The 22,771-nt window shown below is 48.4% G+C and overlaps 2 protein-coding genes across 14 annotated transcripts in view; one reads left to right on the top strand and one right to left on the bottom strand.

Annotated features, from left to right (window-relative positions):
- Positions 1–22,771, bottom strand: part of LOC118918796 (zinc finger protein 337-like) — a 124,973-nt gene that overhangs the window by 31,142 nt on the left and 71,060 nt on the right. The window lies entirely within an intron of this gene.
- The window catches only part of LOC130680784 (zinc finger protein 337-like), a 56,755-nt gene continuing 52,570 nt past the window's right edge, over positions 18,587–22,771 (top strand). The window contains exons 1-2 of one of the 6 annotated variants that reach the window (XM_057492164.1): positions 18,587–19,582; positions 20,641–20,770. In XM_057492164.1, coding sequence (XP_057348147.1) covers positions 19,512–19,582; positions 20,641–20,770 — 201 coding nt within the window. In that variant the 5' untranslated portion in view covers positions 18,587–19,511. The remainder of the gene's footprint in view (positions 19,583–20,640; positions 20,771–22,771) is intronic. The other 5 variants (XM_057492165.1, XR_008993815.1, XM_057492162.1 and 2 more) reach the window with 5 other exon arrangements.

Raw genomic sequence — 22,771 nt, 5'->3', positions numbered from 1 at the left:
AGAGTATGGGCACAGGACAATGATTAAACTTGGGGAATGAAATCACACTATTATAGTCTAATTCACCATTGGCTTCCAAACATTGTCCACTGTCCCAATAATGCCATTTCTAGCCATCTTCCCTCCCCAATCCAAGACCCAGTCCTGCCTCAAGCATTGTGTATATGCTGCTGGGCCCCTTGGTCCTGTTTCAGCTGCATATGGCCTGTTTATTTGAGTGTCCCAAACTTGAGTGTTTTATTTTTGTTTGGTATCATTCATCTACAATTACATTGTGTCTTTAGACTATTCATTTGGGATTGTTCTTCCTTCTTTAAATATGTCTGGATTCCTATATACATTCCTCTTAAAACTGTTTTGCTGTGTCCCACAGTAGTTGGGGCTTTGTGTTGTTGTTGTCATTTGTTTCCATATGTTGCTTGATCTCTATTTTGATTTGGTCATTGATCAATTGATTATTTAGGAGCATGTTGTTAAGCCTCCATGTGTTTGTGAGCCTTTTTGTTTTCTTTGCACAATTTATTTCTAGTTTTATACCTTTGTGGTCTGAGAAGTTGGTTGGTAGAATTTCAATCTTTTTGAATTTACTGAGGCTCTTTTTGTGGCCTAGTATGTGGTCTATTTTGGAGAATGTTCCATGTGCACTTGAGAAGAATGTGTATCCTGTTGGTTTTGGGTATAGAGTTCTATAGATGTCTATTAGGCCCATCTGTTCTAGTGTGTTGTTCAGTGCCTCTGTGTCCTTACTTATTTTCTGTCTGGTGGATCTGTCCTTTGGAGTGGGTGGTGTGTTGAAGTCTCCTAAAATGAATGCATTGCATTCTATTTCCTCCTTTAATTTTGTTAGTATTTGTTTCACATATGCTGGTGCTCCTGTGTTGGGTGCATATATATTTATGATGGTTATATCCTCTTGTTGGACTGAGCCCTTTATCATTATGTAATGTCCTTCATCTCTTGTGACTTTCTTTGTTTTGAAGTCTATTTTGTCTGATGGTAGTACTGCAACACCTGCTTTTTCCTCCCTGTTATCTGCATAAAATATCTTTTTTTCCATCCCTTGCCTTTTAGTCTGTGGATGTCTTTGGGTTTCAGGTGAGTCTCCTGTAAGTAGCTATAGATGGATTTTATCCACTCTATTACTCTTTGTCTTTTGATTTGTGCATTCAGTCGTTACATTTAGGGTGATTATTGAAAGATATGTACTTATTGCCATTGCAGGCTTTAGATTCGTGGTTACCAAAGGTTCAAAGTAAGCTTCTTTACTATCTTACTAACTTAACTCACTTATTGAGCTATTATAAACATGGTCTGATGATTCTTTATTTCTCTCCCTTCTTATTTCTCCTCCTCCATTCTTTATATGTTAGCTGTTTTATTCTGTGCTCTTTTCTTTTCCTTTTACTGCTTTTGTGGGTAGCTGATTTTATTTTTTGCCTTTAGTTAGTATTTGATTGTTCTGCTTTCTTTACTGTGATTTTATTTTCTCTGGTGATATCTGTTTAGCCTTAAGAGTGCTCCCATCTAGAGCAGTCCTTCTAAAATACCCTGTAGAGGTGGTTTGTGAGAGGCAAATTCCCTCAACTTTTGCTTGTCTGGGAATTGTTTAATTCCTCCTTCATATTTAAATGATAATTGTGCTGGATACAGTATCCTTGGTTCAAGGCCCTTCTGTTTCATTGCATTAAATATATCATGCCATTCTCTTCTGGCCTGTAAGGTTTCTGTTGAGAAGTCTGATGATAACCTGATGAGTTTTCCTTTGCAGGTGACTGTTTTTCTCTCTCTGGCTGCCTTTAATACTCTGTCCTTGTCCTTGATCTTTGCCATTTTAATTATTATGCGTCTTTGTGTTATCTTCCTTGGGTCCCTTGTATTGAGAGTTCTGTGTGCTTTTGTGGTCTGAGCGACTATTTCCTCCCCCAGTTTGGGGAAGTTTTCAGCAATTATTTCTTCAAATACACTTTCTATGCTTTTTTTCTCTCTTCTTCTTCTGGTACCCTTATAATGTGAATATTGTTCCATTTGGATTGGTCACACAGTTTTGTTAATATTCTTTCATTCCTGGAGATCCTTTTATCTCTCTCTGCATCAGCTTTTCTGTGTTCCTGTTCTCTGATTTCTGCTCCATTAATGGCCTCTTGCTTCTTGTCCATTCTGCTTTTAAGTCCTTTCAGAGATTGTTTTATTTCTGTATTCTCCCTCCTTAGCTCTTGCATATTTCTCTGCAAGTCCATCAGCATGATTATGACCTTTATTTTGAATTCTTTTTCAGGAAGCTTGGTTAAGTCTATCTTCCCAAGGTCCCTCTCATGGGGGGATGTCTGTGAGATTCTCATCTGGATAAAATCTCTGCCTTTTCATGGCGATAGAGGTAGTCATGGGCAGTTGGCGTGTGTGTCAGCTGGGAAAACAAAGTCCCTTCCTGCTTGCCTGTCGCCTTCCTCTCCTGGGAGAACAGTGACCCCTAGCAGCTTGTGCTGGGCAGCTGCATGCAGACGGGGTCTCTGATTCTTGTCTGGGCTTCTGTGATGGAAGCTCTGTGCAGCTACTGTGGGCATGGCCATTCTCAGGCTGCTGCTCTGCCATGGCACAGCTGTGCTGGAGGGGGAACTTTCAGGAGGCTGTTTATCACTGTGAGGGGCCTCAGAGCTGCGTTATTGCCCAGGGGTTAGGGTGCCCAGAGATCCCTGGGATTCCCAACTGCTGGGCTGAGTGTGCCGGATGCTTCCATCCACCAGTGAGGCTCCTGTCCCTTTAAGACTTTCAAAAAGCACTCGCTTTTCTTTTGTCCCAGGGGTGCCAGCTGTGGGAACCTGCATGCAGGTTTTACTGTTCCGTTTCCCTAGTATCCAGCACACCACACACTGTGTGTCTGCACTCCTGGTGCAGATGACTAGGGCTGGGTATTTAGCAGTTCTGGGCTCCCTCTCCCTCCCTGCTCTGACTCCTCTCCTCCCACTGGGGAGCTGGGACAGGGGTGGTACTCAGGTCCCCCCTGGCTGTGACTTGTATCTTACCCCCTTCATGAGGTGCTGGGTTCTCGCAGGTGTAGATGTAGCCTGGCTGTTGTCCTGAATCTTCTGGTCTCTCTTTTAAGAATAGTTGTATTTCTTGTATTTTCAAAACTATATATGGTTTTGGGAGATTTCTGCTGCCCTACTCATGCCGCCATCTTGGCTCTGCCTAACCTTGAGTTTTTTGAATGCTACAGAGGCCAGCTGTTGTCTAGAATGCTGCACAAATGGACACTACCTGAGGTCTGCACACAGGAGATGCAGGTGATGGTGTGAATACCCCTGGGCATGGTGTGTCCTCAGGACCCCTTATCAGGACGCACTGGTGTCTCCTTATTGATGATGCTGACTTTGATCCCACAGCTAAGCTCGTGTGCACAGCAGGGCAGTCATTCACCTTTTTTGAGAATTTGAATTATGAGAATTTTAAGAAGTAAAATCTACAACCACTAAAGTCTTTCTTTCAAGTTTAATTTCACATAATCAAAGTTCAAAAGGAGTTTAAAATGTATCAAGAACTACTGAATTTTAAAGACACACAGTCATATGAACTGTCATGTAGTTTTTATACTTTTGCTACAGAGGAGGATCTGGCCATCTGTGCCTTAGGCGGGACCCCTACAAACATCGTGTTGGAAGCATTTTCTGAGGCATGCGACCATTAGTGAGAGCAGGCCACTCATGTAGAGGATGGGGTTAGAAATAGAGAATCTGTGTTTCTCACCGAGTCTTAGGGGCAAAATCGCCCTATGACCAGCTTCATTTTAGGTTCAGCAGTGCAGTGATGTCACTGAACCCAGGTAGCCAGCTGGTTGATGCCCTTGGCTCCTAGGCACTGAGGCATTGGCTTCCCTGGGGAAGAGGGCACCCCCCTGCTTTCACAGGGACAGTGAGTTATTAGTTTTACTTCCTGTTCACGGGATGTCACTCATTCCTCCCACCCCTTCTGTGTGGGGAGTGATCCCCTGCAGCTGGACAACTGGGCATGTGCCTCATTTACCAGGTTTTGTCCAGGTCCATGAAGGCAGCCAGAAGCTGGGAAGCCAGGCAGATGGTGGGCCCCTGCATCAATCTACTCAGGCCACCTGAGCACAGAGCAGGCAGATGAAGGATGGACACAATGAGCTCCTCTGAGGTGTGACAAGAGGGGACGGAAAGAGTGGTGCCTTCAGCCCTGGCGATGGTGGAGATGTTGGTGGAGGAGCCTGAGGGAGAAGAAGAGGCGGAGCCATGGGCGGGTCTGCTACCCAGGCCACCACAGCAGGCACCATCATCTCCTGTATTAAAAGCTTGCCCAGCTGTAATTGAGAAAATAAAAACAAACCCACTGTGGGCTCCTCAGGGGGAGGAGAAGTTCCCTCCCCAGGTGGTGGGCACTCCATACCCCACCCCTATGCCCAAGATGAGCTGGTGGACATGAGCGTCCAGTATAGGCAGAGACCATCGGAATCTCTGCCTACATGGCTTTTACATCTCTGGGCTATGGGGGTGGAAAACATTGTTGTGTCGGCTACTGAGATGAGCAGAATAATGGTTTTCCTGATGACTCACCCTTCTCTCTGGCAGTGGTTGCAGAATGCCTATCACACCTCAGGGAATCAGACACTCTTGGAATGGCTGACAGCTGCCATCAGGATAGTTTGGCCTAATCAGGGTGATTTACCATATTTTCCCAGTAGTTGGAAAGCATATGCAGAGCTCCAACAGGTACTGTGGGAATTGGGTATGAAAAATATCTATAATATGGCTCTCCAGGGCCCTGATGAGATGTTCACTGTAGGAATGAGAAACCTGGTGCTGCACACAGCTCCCACATTCTCTTTGGGTCCCTAGTGAATACTCTTCCCCCCACCTAGGGCGACCCATAAGTGAGGCTACTCGTACTTTAGCAGATCTGGGGGAGGCTGAAACAATAAGGGCACCAAGGGAAGTAAGGGCCACGACTGAAAGGAGAGGTGCAAAAGGCCCCGTGAAGGTCTCAAGGACCCAGGTGTGGGTTGATAAAGGCCGGGGTAGTGAAATAAAATCTTGATGGGCAGCCCAATAGAATCTTGTTAGAACTGCGGCATCAATTAAATCAGAGTGGCACTTTCAGCCACTGAGGTCCAGGACACGGAAACCGGAGGTAAGGCCTCATGCCTGGCCTGTGTCCCTGAAAAACTTCTTGGGAGACAGTACTCAGGATTCGCCTGAGCCCTCACCCCACAGGAGGATGATTGGGCATCACAGTTAGACTAGGGGTGTGTGTCAAAGCCTCCACCTTGGGAGACATGGTGGGGACCAGAGGCCACATGTAGAATTAGCAATTCATTGGTCCCCTGTGAATGTACAACCTGTCCTGGTGCTGGTGGGAACCTGAGCTCAGTGTTCTTTGATTCATGCCAACCCTGAGCATTTTCCTGGGACCCCTGCTGTGATAGATGGCTATGGGGGTAAGGAAATTGGAGTGAAGAAAGCCCAAATCCCATTGGGGATAGGGCATTTACCCCCAAAGGAGTATACCGTGCACATTTCTCCGATCCCTGACTATATTTTGGGGGTAGATATCCTGCAGGGCCCTGTGGTTACAGACCACTGCAGGTAAGTTCAGACTGAGCATATGTGTGGTAAAGGCAGCTCTGAGGGGACAGGCTAAGCACCCACTTGTAGCTCTGCCTGTATCTTGGCAGGTGACAAATATTAAGCAGTATAAATTGCCTGGTGTGTACAAGGAAATTGGAGAAACTCTCCAGGAGTTGGAGAGGGTGGGCATCATAAAGCCCACTCATAGTCCCTTTAATTCCCCAGTGTGGCCAGTGAGAAAGTCAGACGGCTCCTGGCGAATGACTATAGACTACAGGGAGTTGAATAAGGTCACGGCCCCTTTGCATGCTGCTGTCACCTCTATAGCAGACATTCTGGACACCCTCAGCCATGAGCTGGGAATGTATCATTATGTAGTGGACCTTGCTAATGCTTTATTCTCTATTGACATAGCACAGGAAAGCCAGGAACAGTTTGCCTTCACATGGACAGTGGACATTCACTGTCCTTCCACAGGGATACCTCCACAGTCCCACCGCCTGTCATGGACTTGTAGCCTAGGACTTGGCCACCTAGAAGGAACCACAAACAGTGTGGTTGTATCACTACATTGATGATATTAGGCTCACATCTGATTCTCTTTCAGATTTACAAGGGGCAGTTCCTAGACTCTTGCAACATATCAGGAAAAAGCATGGACTGTGAGCAGCACCAAGGTTCAGGGACCTGGTTTGTCTGAAATTCTTGGGGGTTGTCTGGTCAGGTAAAACTAAAGTTGTTCTTGAAGCAGTTATACCCAAGGTCCAGGCTTTCCCCACCCCTACCACTGTGGCAGTATTACAAGTTTTTGGGTCTTTTGGGCTACTGGAGACTGTTTATCCCACACTTGGCATAAATTTTGAAGCCCTTGTACTGGTTGGTATGAAAGGCAATCAAGTGTGACTAAGAGGAGACGTGTGCAGCTGCTTTCACTGCTGCCAAGTGGGCAGTGAAGGCCATACAGGCCTTGAGTGTAATGGACTCATCAAGGCCCTATGAGCTAGATGTTCATCTAACTGAAGATGGTTATGGAAGGGCCTTTGGCAGTGGCTTGAATGGACATGCCAAACTATTGGATTCTGTTCACAACTATGGAAAGCAGCAGAGGTCAGGTACACCTTGATAGAGAAGCAACTGGCTGCTGTGTACCAGGTTTTGCTGGCTATGGAGCCCATTGCTGGAACAGCTCCAACCAAGGTAATGACCACCTATCTCATTGTGGACTGGGTGCAAGACTAGACCAAAAGGCCATGGAGTCGCATGGCACAGAAACCTACACTGGCCAAATGGGGTGCATATTTACAGAAGCGCAGCACCCTCCCTACTAGCTCCTTAAGTGGAGAACTCCAATGCTATTGGGGCCAGTGACATATACCAGTGGAATGCAAGAAGAACTTGCTTTTCAGCCCTTGGTAGCTGAGGAGTTGGAGAGGCTGGGCATCATAAAGCCTGCTTTGTGTGCTCTTAGAGGGACTTATACCGCATCCCACAGCAACATGGGCCAACAGTAAGGGGGCCGACACCCCTTGTCAGGTGTCAGATGGGCTATATTGTGCCTCTGCCCATATCATAAGGATATTGGTGTGCCAAGACTTTTGTGGATTCAGCTACTGCGCTATTGGTCGCTTTTCCTGAATGTCGTGAAAATCAGCAAACCACCATGAGGAACCTCGAGCATCTCTTTGCATCCTGTGGCTGGCTGCAGGTGTTTGAGAGTGATCAGTGCACCCACTTTACTGGACGTGTGTTACAAGAATGGGTGCAGCAATTAGGAATAAATTGGAAATTTCATGTACCATGTAATCCTACTGGGACAGGCATTATAGAGAGGTACAATGGTTTGTTGAAATGTGGCCTTACGTCAGACACTAATAGTCTATGGGGCTGGTCATTTCACCTATGGACAGTGCTGTGATGTTTGAATGACAAGCCATGTAAAGGAGCTTTGAGCCCTGTGGACATGCTCACACACCTTGCTGCCTGCCTTATACAGTTGTATGTCCAAACCAAAGAAGAGCTATTGAAGCCAGGATAGGGCCAGCAGAGCAACATCCTGCTGCCAGCCCCCACTGCATTAAAGGCTGGAGACACTGTTGAATGGACCTGGCCCTGGACATTTAGACACATGGACCTGCAATGGCTGCCCCTTCTGGCACCTTGGGGGAAAGGCCTGGAAGCTGGCCTCCTGTGTATTCCTGGAGTAACAATAGAGTGGCCCCCCAAAAAACAGTAGTGTTCCCAAAATGTCCAGGAGGTAAGAGCATCTTATGGGTAGTTTTGTTTTATCTTAATGGCCAGTGCATGTACCTCTCATACCCTATGTATCGACCCATCTGTAACTCCCACAGGGAGGGGGGTGAAAGTCTGGTACACTAGACCAGGACGAGATCCCATTCCTGCCACTGTTTTATCACAAGACCACTCTGTTGCATGTATCCCACCTGATGGACAAGATTTGCCTATGCTGGTGTCATTAAAACTTGTATCTTATCACACTTAAGGTTATTTTCTCCTACAGTCCTTGTGGCCTGAATGCGCCCCCCTGGCTGCAGCTGCTGCATGATGATTCTCTGAGCCCTCGGCTACTGCCTGCCTGTGGAACAGACGGGCTATGGACTTACTGTGTGTAAGACTTTGAACCTAGGTGAATCATCTGGCTTGAGGATTGTCATGATTTTATTGCTGTTGCTATTTTTATGTCATTAGTCTGGTCACAATGCTCCTGTTTTCTCACCCAGTGACCATTGTGGAAGAGGGGGAATGAGATTGTATGGCAAGATTTCTGGAGGGGTGGCCTGTGGGTAAAACTGCAATATATCCAGAATATCTCACCTGGCATTAGTGTATTTGCATATCCTCAGGGGTGGAAAGTTCAACTCCATATCAATGGGTAATTACCTGGGCAACGGAGGGCTTACCTGAACCTCTGAGGTTAGGAGTGTCCTTGACTGCTTCTGCTGAAGTAGGAGAGGGAGACAGCCTTGGATTGCAGTTTGCAAGGAATAAACAGATTTAAAATTTTATTTCTCCCTTTGGCTGATTTTGGTTTTAGAGGTATTTTCCCCCAGGATTTCCTCTCCCTGTACTTACAAGACTAAACACCTGCTGGCCAGAACAGAGGGGTTCCTCTCAGGTTTACTATGGTTGAGTTTGCATCCCCTTTTTTCTTTTATCTATGCCTTTTTTTTTCTTTCACATACAGTGTCTCTTTGTGTGGCATTCTAGACAAGAGCTGGCCTCTGTGCTGTTCAATATATTCAATGTCAGAACATACAAAGCAACATGAGGCTGTGTGCAGCTGAGACAGGACCCAGGGGCCTGACTACTGTATATACACAATACTTGAGGCAGGACTGGGTCTGGGAAGGGGGAGGGAAGATGGCTAGATATGGCATTACTGGGATGGTGGACAAAGTTTGGAAGCCAATGGTGGATTAGACAATAGTAGTGTGACTTCATTTCCCAAGTTATTCATTGTCCTGTGTACATGCCCTTGGGGTTAGGAAATACACATAGAAGTCTTGAGAACAAGAGGGCACCAAGTCTGCAACAGAGTCTGAAATGGGGGAAAAAGAAGTGAGAGTGGGAGAGATGATAAAATTTGTCTAATAAATTGGCCCAGGTGAAAACAGCTGGTGAAGTTAGCTGAGTAACAGGTATTCAAGAATTCGTTGTCCTGTTTTAATGCAACTTTTCTATAAATTTGAAATATCAGAATAAAAAATTATATGAACAAATGTCTACCCTGTGTTCACTGCAGGTTAAGTATTTTCCACCAGTAAAAAGGCTTCTGTGTTTAATCTCTTCTGACATGCATCTTATTTTCCATCTTGTAACATCTCTGAATTTTTTGATGCATGTTAAAGTCAGTGCTGTCCTACTATTGTATTAGATTTGGAGCAGTTTTTGTTTTTCTGTCATTTGTTTTGAGGTCAGTGGCTTCTTGTATTAGATGAAATACACTTTTTATTCTGGCTTTGTTCTGTGATGAAGTGGGGAAAGGAAGAGAGTCCTTCTAGGAGCTTCATATGTACAGTTTTTTCAGCCACCCATGCTCATCTCATAACTCCAGGCCAGATACACAGCTGCCTTTGTTCACGTCCACCTCTGTACTTCACAGGTACTTCCAACTAGACACTTTCCCATCTGTTGTTCCATCCTCACCTCCATACCCCAAACTGCTCTTCCTCTGTGTTTCCTGCCTCCAGGGGTGCAAACCTGATCATTAGTCCATGATGGTTCCAGAATGTCCCCAGGGGAGGAGCATAAGGAAGGACCGGTGTGCTGAGGGGGGATGGGGTGGTATAAGACCCTCACCCACTCGCTGTGGAACAGATAGTAAAGCGCTGCCTATTTCCTGAAGTGTGTGTGGGTTCCAAATGTCTGTACCTCATTTTCCCTATTTGTCAAGAGAGAATGGTTTCCCAGGTCTGTTAAAGTAATGGAAAAGGCAACTAAGGGTTTAATAAAAATCTGAAATTCTGTGACTTAATGTAGGAGAGCTTTTTAAAAACATTTTTATACTACACTCGTTAGGTAGGAAAACAGATATGAGTGGAATAGAAAGAGAAAAAGGCCAGGAAAGTCCACTAAAATCCCCAGAGTTAATCCATTAAAGCTCAGAAAGCCAGGAGCAACTTGGTCTGGAATGTTTGAATATTCCCCAGAGAAAGTAGGATACCTCAGCATAGCACATGTCTTTATTATGTCAATCATGCAGGCCCAGCTTATTTTTTAACTTTACCTATATGCTGTTTTTCTTCTCCTTCAGGCCCTAGTCAAGTAGTTTGTAACCTAGGCAATTAATTTAGCATGCAGTCCCAGCCATAAACATAGTAAAAGGCAGGAAGGATTCCATCTTAAAGATTGTATTTTAATACCCAGGAAGTTAAGAAGTAAGATTCTTAACTTACTCTTTAGTGAACAGACAGTAACTCAGCCCACCTTGGGGGCTGGGCAGGCAGCCTTGTTTGATCTATTTGAGGGCCAAGACACTGGACAAATCAGAGCAGGAAGTTCCTTATGTTAATTCTAAGTATTCAAAGACCACTTAACAAGTCTGCACCCCCAGCCCTTGGTCACATTCATAAAGAATCCTTAAAAGGGGGAACGCCCAACATTTCGGGGCACTCCTGTCTGAGGTCGCCTATAATTTCTGTGTGCAAAACTTGAATTTTCTCCAAGTTTTCAGGGCTCCTCTCTTCACTGAGGTTGCTGTAAGGCCGGAGGTACCAGAGGGAGGGACGGGTCTCACTGGAGGAACCTGACTCAAGCCAAGTAAGGAAGAGAACAGCAAATGTTGCATGATTCAAAGGAAGGTCCCTAGGTCCCTAGCCGCAGGTCCCGCCTACAGCACGCATCGCAGTACTCTCTCCCCAGCAACCCAGCATAAACAGTCATCGGTGATCACGACACCCACACCAGCCAATTAGTTCTGTTCACAATACCCTCAGGGCTCTCCCAGATCCCTTGATAAAAGGGGCACGACTTCCCTGGCCCCTGGATGTGGATACGTGGACCGGTGAACCTCGCCTGAGATTGCACTAATAAATATTTTTGTGGCTCTTTTGTTGCTGCTTGCCTGGTCTGGTTTTGGTTACCTTACACTTGGTGTTGAATTCTGGGAGGACAGTGTGGGGCTGCAGAGGGCTCCCCCTCCTCTCCTGACCTGGGACCTCTCTCTGGAACAGGACCTGATCCCAGGGCCTCAGACAACTTGCTGGGTCCCTCATCTTCCCTGCTCCCTCCTCCTATTTTCCACAGGGCGCCCCGTCCAAAATCGTGGACGCGTCTGGATGCCCCTCCGGCCTGTGCCTATTTGGCTCCAGAATAGTGGAGACACCCCTATCTCCAGATCACCGAACCTGTTTTTCCCGACCCAAACTGGAGTAGATCCAGGATGCTAGACCTGCTCATTTAGGGACCCGGGGATGGAGGAGATAGTCATGGGAAGCCAGCTCTCAAACCCTGAGGCCCAGACCCCACTGAGGTGTCTTACTTCCTATCTTACTACTCTGGGCTTATCCGAGGACATCCGTAAATGGAAGCTGATCTTCCTTGGTAACTGGGCCTGGCCCCACCATCCTCTGGATAACCAGTCTCGCTGGCCCCCCAAGGGAACTTTTGATTATGGCCTCTTCACTGATCTAAGCAACTATTGTCACCAGACTGGGAAATGGTCCGAGGTTCCCTATGTCCAGGCCTTTTGGGCATGGTGCTCCCACCCAGACCTCGGCCCAGGTCCTCCTGGTCAAATACCCCAGTAGGGGCAACCAACCTCTCACTGCGCTGGAATCTTCCTCTGCAGATCCCCCAGAAGATCTTGGCGTCCCCCCTCCAGCCCCTACTCCTCCTCCTTCTCTCCCATCTCCTTCTCCTCAACCGTCTGCCCCTCTAAACCCCCTCCCTATTCGGCCTCCGGTGCCCAAGCCTCTTCCGTTCAGGCCTCTTTTGTACCTACCCCTGTGTCATCTCCCATCTCATCCCTCCCCTATCTGGCTGCCCCCCCAAACTGCCATCTTTAATTCCTCCTTTCTCTTCTACTTCAGTCCCGCCAAGTTCAGTCAATTCACTTCCCCCACCTGCCTCTGTTCCCGCCACAGGGACACAACCACCCACCTCCAGTCCTACTGACGTCACATCTAACTCCTCTATTTCTGGCCTTACTCCTGCCACCCACAAGTTATACCCCCTTCTTCCCTCGTCGCCACCATCTTGTCCTTCTCCTACATCGCCTCCTACCCCTGCCCCACCGCCATCTTATATCCCAAAGCCACCTCCTAACTGGGCCAGCCCTCCGGTCACTAGATCCTGGGCCCAATTATTGGCCCCCCTTCGGGAGGTGGCTGGTGCTAAGGGATTAGATCAAGTACATGTCCCCTTCTCCCTGGGGGACCTGTCTCAATAGAAAAACCTCTGGGCTCATACTCTGCCAATCCAACTGCCTATACCAAGGAGTTTTGGTACCTCACTCAAGCATATGAACTCACATGGCACGACCTCCACATGATTCTAACCTCCACTCTCACCCCTGAGGAGTGTGATCGTGTCACCTCAGCAGCTCGAGACTACACTGACCAGGTACATAACTCTGAACAATCTCTACCGGTCGGGGCCAAGGCAGTGCCCGCTGAAGACCCACAATGGAACTATCAGGATAATGCCACAGGTAGGACTAGGGGGGACCAGACGGTCCACTGTCTTATTGCAGGTATGGAAAAGGCAGCTAAAAAAATTGTTAACAATGAGAAACTGAGGGAGGTCACTCAAGAGCCCAAAGAAAACCCAGCCTCTTTCCTTAATCGCTTAACAAAGGCTCTTACCCCCCCACTCGTTTAGATCCTTCCTCACCATCAGGGTCCATGGTCCTACCTACCCACTTTACCACCCAGTCCACCCCAGGCATCCGGCGTAAACTAAAAAAGGCGGAAGAGGGCCCCCAGACTCCACTCTGAGATAAATATGGCCTTTAAGGTTTATAATGCCCGAGAGGAGGAAGCCAAGGCCATTTGGGCCCAGAGGCTAAAACAGAAGGTGGCCCTTCAAACCCAAGCCCTGGTTGCTGCCCTGTAGCCAGCACAACAGGGGTCACAGGGCCCCCATCTCAGGAAACAATCCGAGACCAGCATGCCTCTGGGAGCCTGCTTCAAGTGTGGCCAGGATGGCCACTGGGCAAAACAATGCCCCAGCCCCAGGCCACCGACTCAGCCCTGCCCTGTCTGCAGACAGAAGGGTCACTGGAAGTCGGAGTGCCCCCTTGGGACGAGCCATCCTCCAGCGACAGAGTTCTGTGGGGGCCGGCTCCCCCGATGGGCCCCTCCTCAGAACTCCTGGGTCTCCTGGACTGAAGCCGCCTGGACTCCGGCACCCTGATCACCCTCGCTGAGCCCAGGGCTACACTACGGGTAGTAGGTAAGTCCATCTCCCTTTTGGTGGACACGGGAGCTACCTATTCTGTTTTATCCTCCTTTCACGGGCCTTTACATCCTTCCCAGGTCTCCGTTGTGGGAGTCCCTGGGACCCCCTCTAAACCTCTACAAACAGGCCCGGTGTCCTGCCTCTTTGAAGGTCGCCCCTTCACTCATTCATTTCTAGTCATTCCAGCATGTCCAGCCCCCTTACTGGGAAGGGACCTCCTATATAAGCTTGGGGCATCTATCTGTCTCTCCTCACACCAAGCCCCTCCAACTCTTGTCCTCGCCCTTGCCCAGGCTGTCTCCTCCCCTGAACCCTTGTCTGACTTCCCCATTTCCCCTGAGAAGGTAGACCCAGTGGTCTGGGACACTTCCACTCCAGTAGTGGCCAGCCACCACTCCCTGGTCCTCATTTGTCTCAAGGACCCCTGCTTCCCTTCTTGGCCTCAGTTTCCTATTTCACACACCCACTGCCAGGGTCTTCAGCCCATTGTCAGTCGGCTTCTCGCCCAGGGTCTCCTGGTTCCCACCAGTTCCCCTTGCAATACTCCTATCCTCCCAGTCAGAAAACCGTCTGGTGCTTATCGACTGGTGCAAGATCTACGGATAATCACCTCTGCCGTAGTGCCAGTACATCCAGTGGTCCCTAACCCATATACTCTTTTATCCCAGATACCCCCCACTGCCACTCATTTCACAGTGGTTCCCCTACATCCCGATTCCCAGCTACTTTTTTCCTTTACTTGGGAGGATCCGGACACCCACAGAACCCAACAGTTAACCTGGATGGTTCTGCCCCAAGGATTCTGCAATAGCCCCACCTTTTTGGCCAGGTGTTGGCCGGCAACTTATCCCTCTATGACTCTGGGTGCAGCACCCTCCTCCAGTATGTAGATGACCTCCTCCTGTGCAGCCCCTCAAAAAAAGTCTCCCTCCAGGACACGGCCTCCCTCCTTAACTTCCTGGCACAACGGGGATTTAGGGTCTCCCCCTCCAAAGCTCAACTCTCCACCCGACAAGTCACCTACCTAGGGGTGTTGCTAACCCCCACCCCACCTCCAAGGCCCTCACAGTGGACCACACCACCCCCACCAGGGAACTCCAGTCCCCACCTCAGGTGCTGAGATCTTGTTCCTTGGACTGGTGGGCTTCTTCAGACATCGGGTCCCCAACTTTGCTATACTTGCTAAGCCACTATATGATGCAATCAAAGAGACCCCCACCGGGCCCCTCATTTCCCTCTCAAGGGTAGCTCATGCTTTCGAGGATTTGAGGAGTGCCATCCTCGCCTCCGCCCCACTCATGCTTCCCAATCCTCACAAGCCTTTCACCCTGTTCACTAAAGAAGAAGCTGGAGTGGCAACTGGAGTCCTAGTCCAGCCAGTGGGGCCCTCATACCGACCAGTTGCCTTCCTATCCAAACAGTTAGACTCCACTGCCCAGGCATGGCAACCTTGTCTCTGAGCACTGGTGGCGGCGACATGCCTATTCAAGGAGGCCTTAAAACTAACCTTCCTGGGGGTGGAAGGTTAGTTGGTCCTTTAAGAGACCATTTGCCCGTTCTTCCACCAATCCATCAGAGCCTATTCTCCTCATGGCCTCCAGGACCTCCTGGGCTATAAATCATTAGCCTTACTAAGCCCCTCAAGAAACAGGAATTCCATCTCCTGTAAATATAATACCCACAACTATCTCTTCAGCCTTCACCACCACTAAATCCAGCCACTCTCCTTCCCTCTGTCAGTTCCTCTGTCCTCCCTGACCACTTCTGTGTGGAACTGGTAGAGGCCTGTGCCTCCCACGCATGGGTCTCTTAGACGAGCCCTTACTCAACCCCGACCTTACCCTCTTCGTGGATTGCAGTTCGGCTAAGGGACGAGATGGGTGTCGCCGGGCCGCCTATGCAGTAGTCTCTTCATCCGCAGTAGTAGAAGCAGCCTCACTGCCGCTGGGTACCTCCTCTCAAAAGGCACAATTGGTGGCTCTCATCTGGGCTCTGCAATTGGCCGCAGGCCTTAGGGTCACTATCTACAGGATGCCTTCCTTATCACCCACAGTCACGCAGCGATCTGGAGGGAAAAGGGATTCTTAACCACTCGGGGAACTCCGGTGGCCTACTCCAGGCCTTACAGGAACCCAAGGAGGTGGCCATTGTCCACTGTCAAGGCCATCAGACGGACACAGACCCTGTCACCCAGGGAAATGCCCTGGCCGATGCCACAGCTCAGCAACTTACCTCAGCCCATGACTCCACCCCCATCCTGTTTCTTTTCACTTCTCTAGCTCCCAGGTACTCAGGTAACGAGGGACAACAACTCCTCAACCAAGGGGCCATACCTGGACAACAAGGATGGATCTCCCTACACAACAGATTAATCCTCCCCAAACAACAGGCCCAAGAGATCGTGGCCTCAATCCACCAGTCTCTACATATTGGCCCGGAGGCCATGTACAGGTTTCTCTCCCCAATCTTCTCATCACAGGGTCTCTGGGAAACCATCAACCAAGTACACACGGCCTGCAGCCCATGTGCTCGTGTGTCTTCCCAAGGAGCCCTCCCACTCCGGACAGCAGCCCATCAACTGCGGGGACGCCTTCCGAGACAGGATTGGCAGACGGATTTCACTCACATGCCGTCCCACAAAAAGTACCGATACCTGTTAGTAATGGTTGATACTTTTTCAGGGTGGATCGAGGCCTTCCCCACGTGCTGGGAAACAGCATCTGTAGTGGCTGTTGGAACATATCATTCCCCGGTTCGGCCTCCCAGCCTCCATCCAATCAGACAACGGTCCACCATTCATCTCCAAGGTCACCCAACTAGTGGCTGAGACTCTCAATATCACCTGGAAGTTACATATTCCCTACCACCCCCAGTCCTCGGGTAAGGTAGAACGGGCAAATGGTCTCTTAAAGGACCAACTAACCAAACTCTCCTTAGAGATGAAGACCTCCTGGCTGTCTCTACTACCCATAGCCCTTACCCGGATATGGGCAGCCTCTCAGGGACCGGCTGGCCTTAGTCCATTTGAGTTGATGTATGGTAGGCCTTTCTTAACAACTCCCTTCCTACCAACGCCCCTCCATTAGTCTCCTACCTGCCTTATCTCTCACTCCTCAGACACCTCCTGCAGGAACACACAGACCTTACCCTACCTCAGGTAAACACCCCGTCTGTGCCACAGGCAACCGCTGCCCTCCAGCCAGGCGATGAGGTCCTCCTCCGGGAACTCCAGCCCCAGTCCCTCCAGCCTCGCTGGATGGGGCCTCACACTGTAATCCTCACTACTCCCACTACTCCCTCATGGGTCTCACTGGAGGAACCCGACTCAAGCCAAGTAAGGAAGAGAACGGCGAATGTCACTCAAATGATTGCACAGAAGGTCCCTAGCTGCAGGTCCCGCCTAGAGCACGCATCGCAGTACCCTCTCCCCAGCAACCCAGCATGACCAATCATCGGTGATCACGACACCCACACCAGCCAATTAGTTCTGTCCACGATACCCTCAGGGCTCTCCCAGCTCCCTTGGTAAGCCTGTTGCCCCTCCTACTGGGCGCGACTTCCCTGGCCCTGTGTGTGGACCAGTGAAGCTTGCCCGGGATCGCACTAATAAATAATTTTTTGGCTCCTTTGTTGCCGCTTGCCTGGTCTGGTTTCGTTTACCTTACAGTTGCCTGCAGCACTTTATCTCTCATTAAGTAACTTTAAATACTTTGCTTCACTACTGTGTCTCTGCCCTTCAATTCTTTGTTGCAGTGGGGACAAGGACCAAGGAAAATACACAACGCTTCCCCAACACAATTGTTCAAGTGGCCAATTACCACTAAGCAGCCAACATTCTGAGGTCATGTGCCAGTGAGGGCACGTGTTTGGCTCAGCTCCGGTTTGCTCACTCCCAACTCTTCCTGCCAGATTTGCTTCCTGTACTGGGTCCTGTTCCTGGGTGAGTCAAGCTGGGGTTGATTTTCACACTGGATGCTCAGGGACCACCAGGCCTAGGCAGGTTTCATAGAACCTGCAGGGGCCTGATGCCCTGGGTCCTCTGCAGCCCTGGAACTTCTGCAGTGCGGCAGCAGTGGTCCCATTAGATAAAAAATGCCAGTGTGTCAGACCTGGGAATGGTTCCCTCCTCAGTGTTTAGGGCACTCAATTCCCATCTGGCTCAGGGGAGACTTTGCAGCAGCCCAGGATTGTAACCTTTTCTTTTCCTTTGCTTGGCCTACACTTCCTGCAATACAGTAACTGCCCTATGGCCTGGCTCTCAGACTGCCACCTTTTATCTATGTTTAAGATATTAGCTCTTGGCAATTCTGAATATTTTCAGGACCATTCGGTCATTGCTGTTGACACTGACCTTCACAGACGTTACTTCTTTAGAAGTAGAAGCCCAGAAATTCAGTCAAGTGATTGTGTACGTTTAAATATGTGTAGAGAGCACAGATCAACAGTGTGTGTGTGATGTGCCCTTAAGCTCCTGATTGCATGGTGCAATTTCAGATATGGAAGTTGGCATAAAAATAGGGGGCAGAGGGCTTGTTCCTACTGTTTCTAAATATATTTTATAGCTATTTTATTTTATTCTCATTTTTTTATAGCCAAGAAGAAAGATTACTCTCTGGTTCTGGTGAGAATAAAGTGGTTCACTGTCTCATGAAGGAGCAATAGAAATGGACTGGGACATGGAATGCTTGGTTGAAGTATTACTTTAAACATTTTCAGAACTATTCAAGTTAATGTTCTGTCCTTATAATTACATTTGATAACATTATAATTTTTATAGAATATTAGGACATTGTAGTTTGATATAGAGCTAGAGGAAACATTTCCCTTTATCTTCTGGATTTCAGACTTCTGCACTTACTCATCAGAGCCTTTTAAAAAATACTGAAAACTGCTTTGTATGCTTGCATGATATTAGTAGGCATGAGGCAGGACACAAAGGCTGATGTTCTCCTGTGGAGTTAAGATGTCAATATATATTCCCTTCCCAGCTGTGTGACTTTGGGCAAATTACCTAACCTCTTTGTGCTTCCATTGCTCACTTTCAACATGGGTTTATAATAGTGCCTCCCTCATAAGGCTAAATCCCTAAGAGCTTAAGAATGTTCCCATTATATGAAAGGGGACTAGTTTTGTATTATCCACGATTATTTAGAAAAAGCAAGCACCCTACTGAGGGGGTCAAAGGTGGAGACTTTGTTCATAGACTGTAGACCATAGGAACTGTCCAGCGGCGAATGGAGTGTTAAGAAAATCGCCTAGGTCCTTTTTTATTTTTCTCCCCCAACGTTCAAACTCACTTGACCGAAATAAAAATAAATTGCAACTGTTGCTCTACAAAAATAACTCCTTATAATGGCAAATAGGCAAACATTACAGGTTGGTTTTAGGATTTCCTGAATGCCCTCTTTTCTAATCCTATGTGTGACAACTTAATTTGTAGAGTTACTGAAATGGTAGTTTTAGAAGATGGCTGGAAGGAAAAGACTGATGTGGAATGTTACTTAGAGACTCAAACCTGGGACCCTGGATGCGAGTTGCAGCACGGCTGTGCAGCGATGCTCCCACAGCTCCCAGAACGCCCATCCGGCAACTGGGGTAGAGGCCGTGCAGCTTCAGCATCCAAGGAGGCCCCACTTCATGCTGACGTAAGAGGAACCTCTGCAGCTTGGAGGGTTCTGGGAGGTGCAGTCCCGGGAGGTGGAGATGCGCCAAGGATTCTGGGTACAGGCGTCCTCGGGGAGCGCCGCTGAGGATTCTGACTGTTGAAATCCTGGAGGTTGCACCGCGCTAAGGCTTCTGGGTACTGAAAACTTGCAGGGTGCGCCGCTTCAAGGATTCTGGTGCTGGACAGCTGAACAGGGCCTGAGGATTCTGGCTGGGTGCTGATGACCTGGAGCCGCCCGCCGAGGATTCTGGGTACTGACGTCTGGAACCGCCCGCCGAGGATTCTGGGTCCTGGAATCCCGGCCTGCGCACAGGATCCCGGGTAGTGTCCTCGGGTGGACGACCACGCCGATGCGTAAAGCCTCCGTCTGCGTCCGGCCGAGGACGCGGAGCCACCGTCCCCGCCCGCCGTTCGTCCCCGGGTGAGTAGGGGCCCTGCAGCCCCCTGTCCAGCTCGCTCTTCCGAGCGGGGAGGACGCCGGCCGTGCGGATGCGGCGGGGGAGGGTTGCTGAGGCCGGAAGTGCTTGCAGGCCGCAGGTGCAGGGGGTCCGTGTCCCAGGGGGAGACGGGGCGAGTCGCCAGGAGAGCCTTTGGGAAAAGCCGGGAGCTGCGGCCCGGGGAGTCTCGGCGTCGTCGGGCGGCTGCGTCTGGAGGGCCGCTCCCCGCGCGCTCGGCGGAGCCTCCGTCTGGGCAGGAGGGTTCCTGACGCCCGAGGAGAGGGAGTTCTCGAACAGGTCGGACGAGTGGAGGTGAGGGCGGCGTCCAGAACGGTGAGCAGCGGCAGAGAGCCGGCGAGGACCGGGGACGGAAAGGGGCGCTCACTGAGCTCCGTGTGGGCAGGTGCCTCGGCAACTTGCACGGCCGGGTCACCTGGATGCAGGGTCCGCGTGGATCTGCACAGCCTGGGAACCACGCCCTAGCACCCCAGGATATCGGGGAGGCGCAGAGCACTGCACGGAGTGAGGCCGTGTTCTGAGACCTTCCCGAAGGCCAAGAAAGATTTGGGGGCAGCTTCTAAAGAGCACGGTCGTACAGCGGGAGGTCTCTCCCGGTGTCCCAGGCGACGGAACTTGTGAGCCCAACTCAGGCCTCGGTGGCCCTTCCCTACTTACCCGAAGTAGGACAGAGGGTGAAGGCTTGTGCTTCAGTCTGCAGGTTGGAATGAATAGCGAAGTAACAAACGCTCACCGCTGGAAGAGCGCAGAGACAAAGCGCACTGTACCGACCCTCTCCGCAGCAAAACGAGAGTAAAGATGGAAATTATTTAGAAACAGCTCTTTAAATTTTCTGGGAGCTTGGGTAAGGCCAGTCAGCATTCGAACAAAAAATTATTCAGAAGAATCTAAGTATTTTTAAGGATAGTAAGAATCTGTGGCATTGAGGTGAACCCCAAACTGGGAACCACCTCCCGCCCTGTCAGTGTGACAGAACAACTGACTGGGGCCAGTGCAGATGACAGACAGCGCCCTCTCTCCCTAGGTTTCCGCTCACGGTGGCGATTTCTCCCCGAGTGGCCAGCACCGCCGTTGTCCTAAGCTCCTCCTCCTGCCGACCCTGGGTTCTTAAACCTCTGGCTCAGGTCAGCATGCTTGAGGGGTCTGGTATCTCAGTATGGCCCTCTGGGGTCATCCTTCTTGGGTTTTGCGGGATGGATGTCTTGAGCTTTTAGATTCATGTCTTGCTAATAATTTGAGGCATTTTTTGGCTATTCTTTTTTTCAAGCTGGAAGTTTTATTTTATTATTTATCACATTTTACTGAAGAATAATTGACATGCAATATTGGTTTCCAGAATACAGCAGTGATTCAGCACTTATTTATGTTATTAAATGTTCACCTCAACTGACATCATTACTTTGTATCAACATAGAACGATAAAACTATTGACTATATTGTCTATGCTGTACTTTCATTACTGTAGTACTGTATATTATGACTGAGCTTTGGTACCTCTTCTTTCCCTAAACTGTTTCATCCCCAAACCCAAACCCTCCCCCATGGTAACCACCAGTCTTTTCTCCATGTCCAGGAGTGAATTTCATTTTTGTTAATTTTGTTTCATTTTGGTTTTTTTTATATGATAAGTGAAATTACATAGTATTTGTCTTTCTCTCTCTGGTGTATTTCACTTGGCATAATACCCTCTAGGTCCGTCCATATTGTCACAAATGGCAGGATTTCTTTTTTATGGCTAAATAATATTCCATTGTGTAAATGTATCACATCTTAAACCATTCATCATTAATGAACACTTTATATAATGTCCTTCCTTGTCTCTTGTTACTTTATTGCTCTGAACACTATTGTGTCTGATGTAAATACTGCTTCTGCATTTTCCCCCTTTTATTTTCATGAAATATCTTTTTCTGTCCCTTCACTTTCAGTGTACATATATATGTCTAAAGACCTGAAATGAGTCTCTTGGAGGAAGCATATAGGTAAGTTTTTTTTATTAGTGTATCATTGATATACAATCCTAGGCTCAGGTTTCACACGAGCAACATTGTGGTTACTACATTCCCCCTATTACCAATTCCCCAGCACATACCCCATTACAGTCCCTGTCCATTAGCATAGTAAGATGCTATACAGTCACTACTTGTCTTCTCTGTGCTATACTTCCTTCCCTATGCCTCTCTTTTATTATGTGTGTTAATTATAATGCCCCTTAATCCCCTTATCCCTCCCTTCCCACCCATCCTCCCCAGTCCCTTTCCCTTTGGTAACTGTTAGTCCATACTTGGATTCTGTGAGTCTGCTGCTGTTTTGTTCCTTCAGTTTTTGCTTTGTTGTTATACTCCACAAATGAGGGAAATCGTTTGATACTTGTCATTCTCCATCTGGCTTGTTTCACTGAGCATTATACCCTCCAGCTCCATCCATGTTGTAGCAAATGGTAGGATTTGTTTTTTTCTTATGGCTGAATAATATTCCATTGCATATATGTACCACATCTTCTTTATCCATTCATGTGCTGGTGGACACTTAGGTTGCTTCCATTTCTTGGCTATTGTAAATAATGCTGCAATAAACATAGGGGTGCATCTGTCTTTTTGAATCAGGGATCCTGTATTCTTTGGGTAAATTCTTAGGAGTGGAATTCCTGGGTCAAATGGTATTTCTATTTTGAGTTTTTTGAGGAACCTCCATACTGCTTTCCACAATGGTTGAACGAATTTAATTTACACTCCCACTAGCAGTGTAGGAGGGTTCTCTTTCTCCACATCCTTGCCAGTATTTGTTGTTTGTCTTTTGGATTTTAGCCATCCTAACTGGTGTGAGGTGATATCTCATTGTGGTTTTAATTTGCATTTCTCTGATGATTAGCAATGTGGAGCATCTTTTCATGTGCCTGTTGGCCACCTGATTGTCTTCTTTGGAGAACTGTCTTTTCAGATCATCTGCCCATTTTTTAATTGGGTTATTTGCTTTTTGGTTGTTAAGGCATGTGAGCTCTTTATATATTTTGGGTGTCAACCCCTTATCGGATATGTCATTTATGAATATATTCTCCCATAGTGTAAGATGACTTTTTGTACTACTGATGGTGTCCTTTTCTGTACATATGCTTTTTAGTTTGATATAGTCCCACTTGTTCATTTTTGCTTTTG

This window comes from Manis pentadactyla, chromosome 14 (assembly GCF_030020395.1).
Source record: "Manis pentadactyla isolate mManPen7 chromosome 14, mManPen7.hap1, whole genome shotgun sequence".
Lineage (NCBI taxonomy): Eukaryota > Metazoa > Chordata > Mammalia > Pholidota > Manidae > Manis > Manis pentadactyla.
The sequence above is the reverse complement of the archived record's forward strand: the minus strand, read 5'-3'. Positions and strand labels throughout refer to the sequence as shown.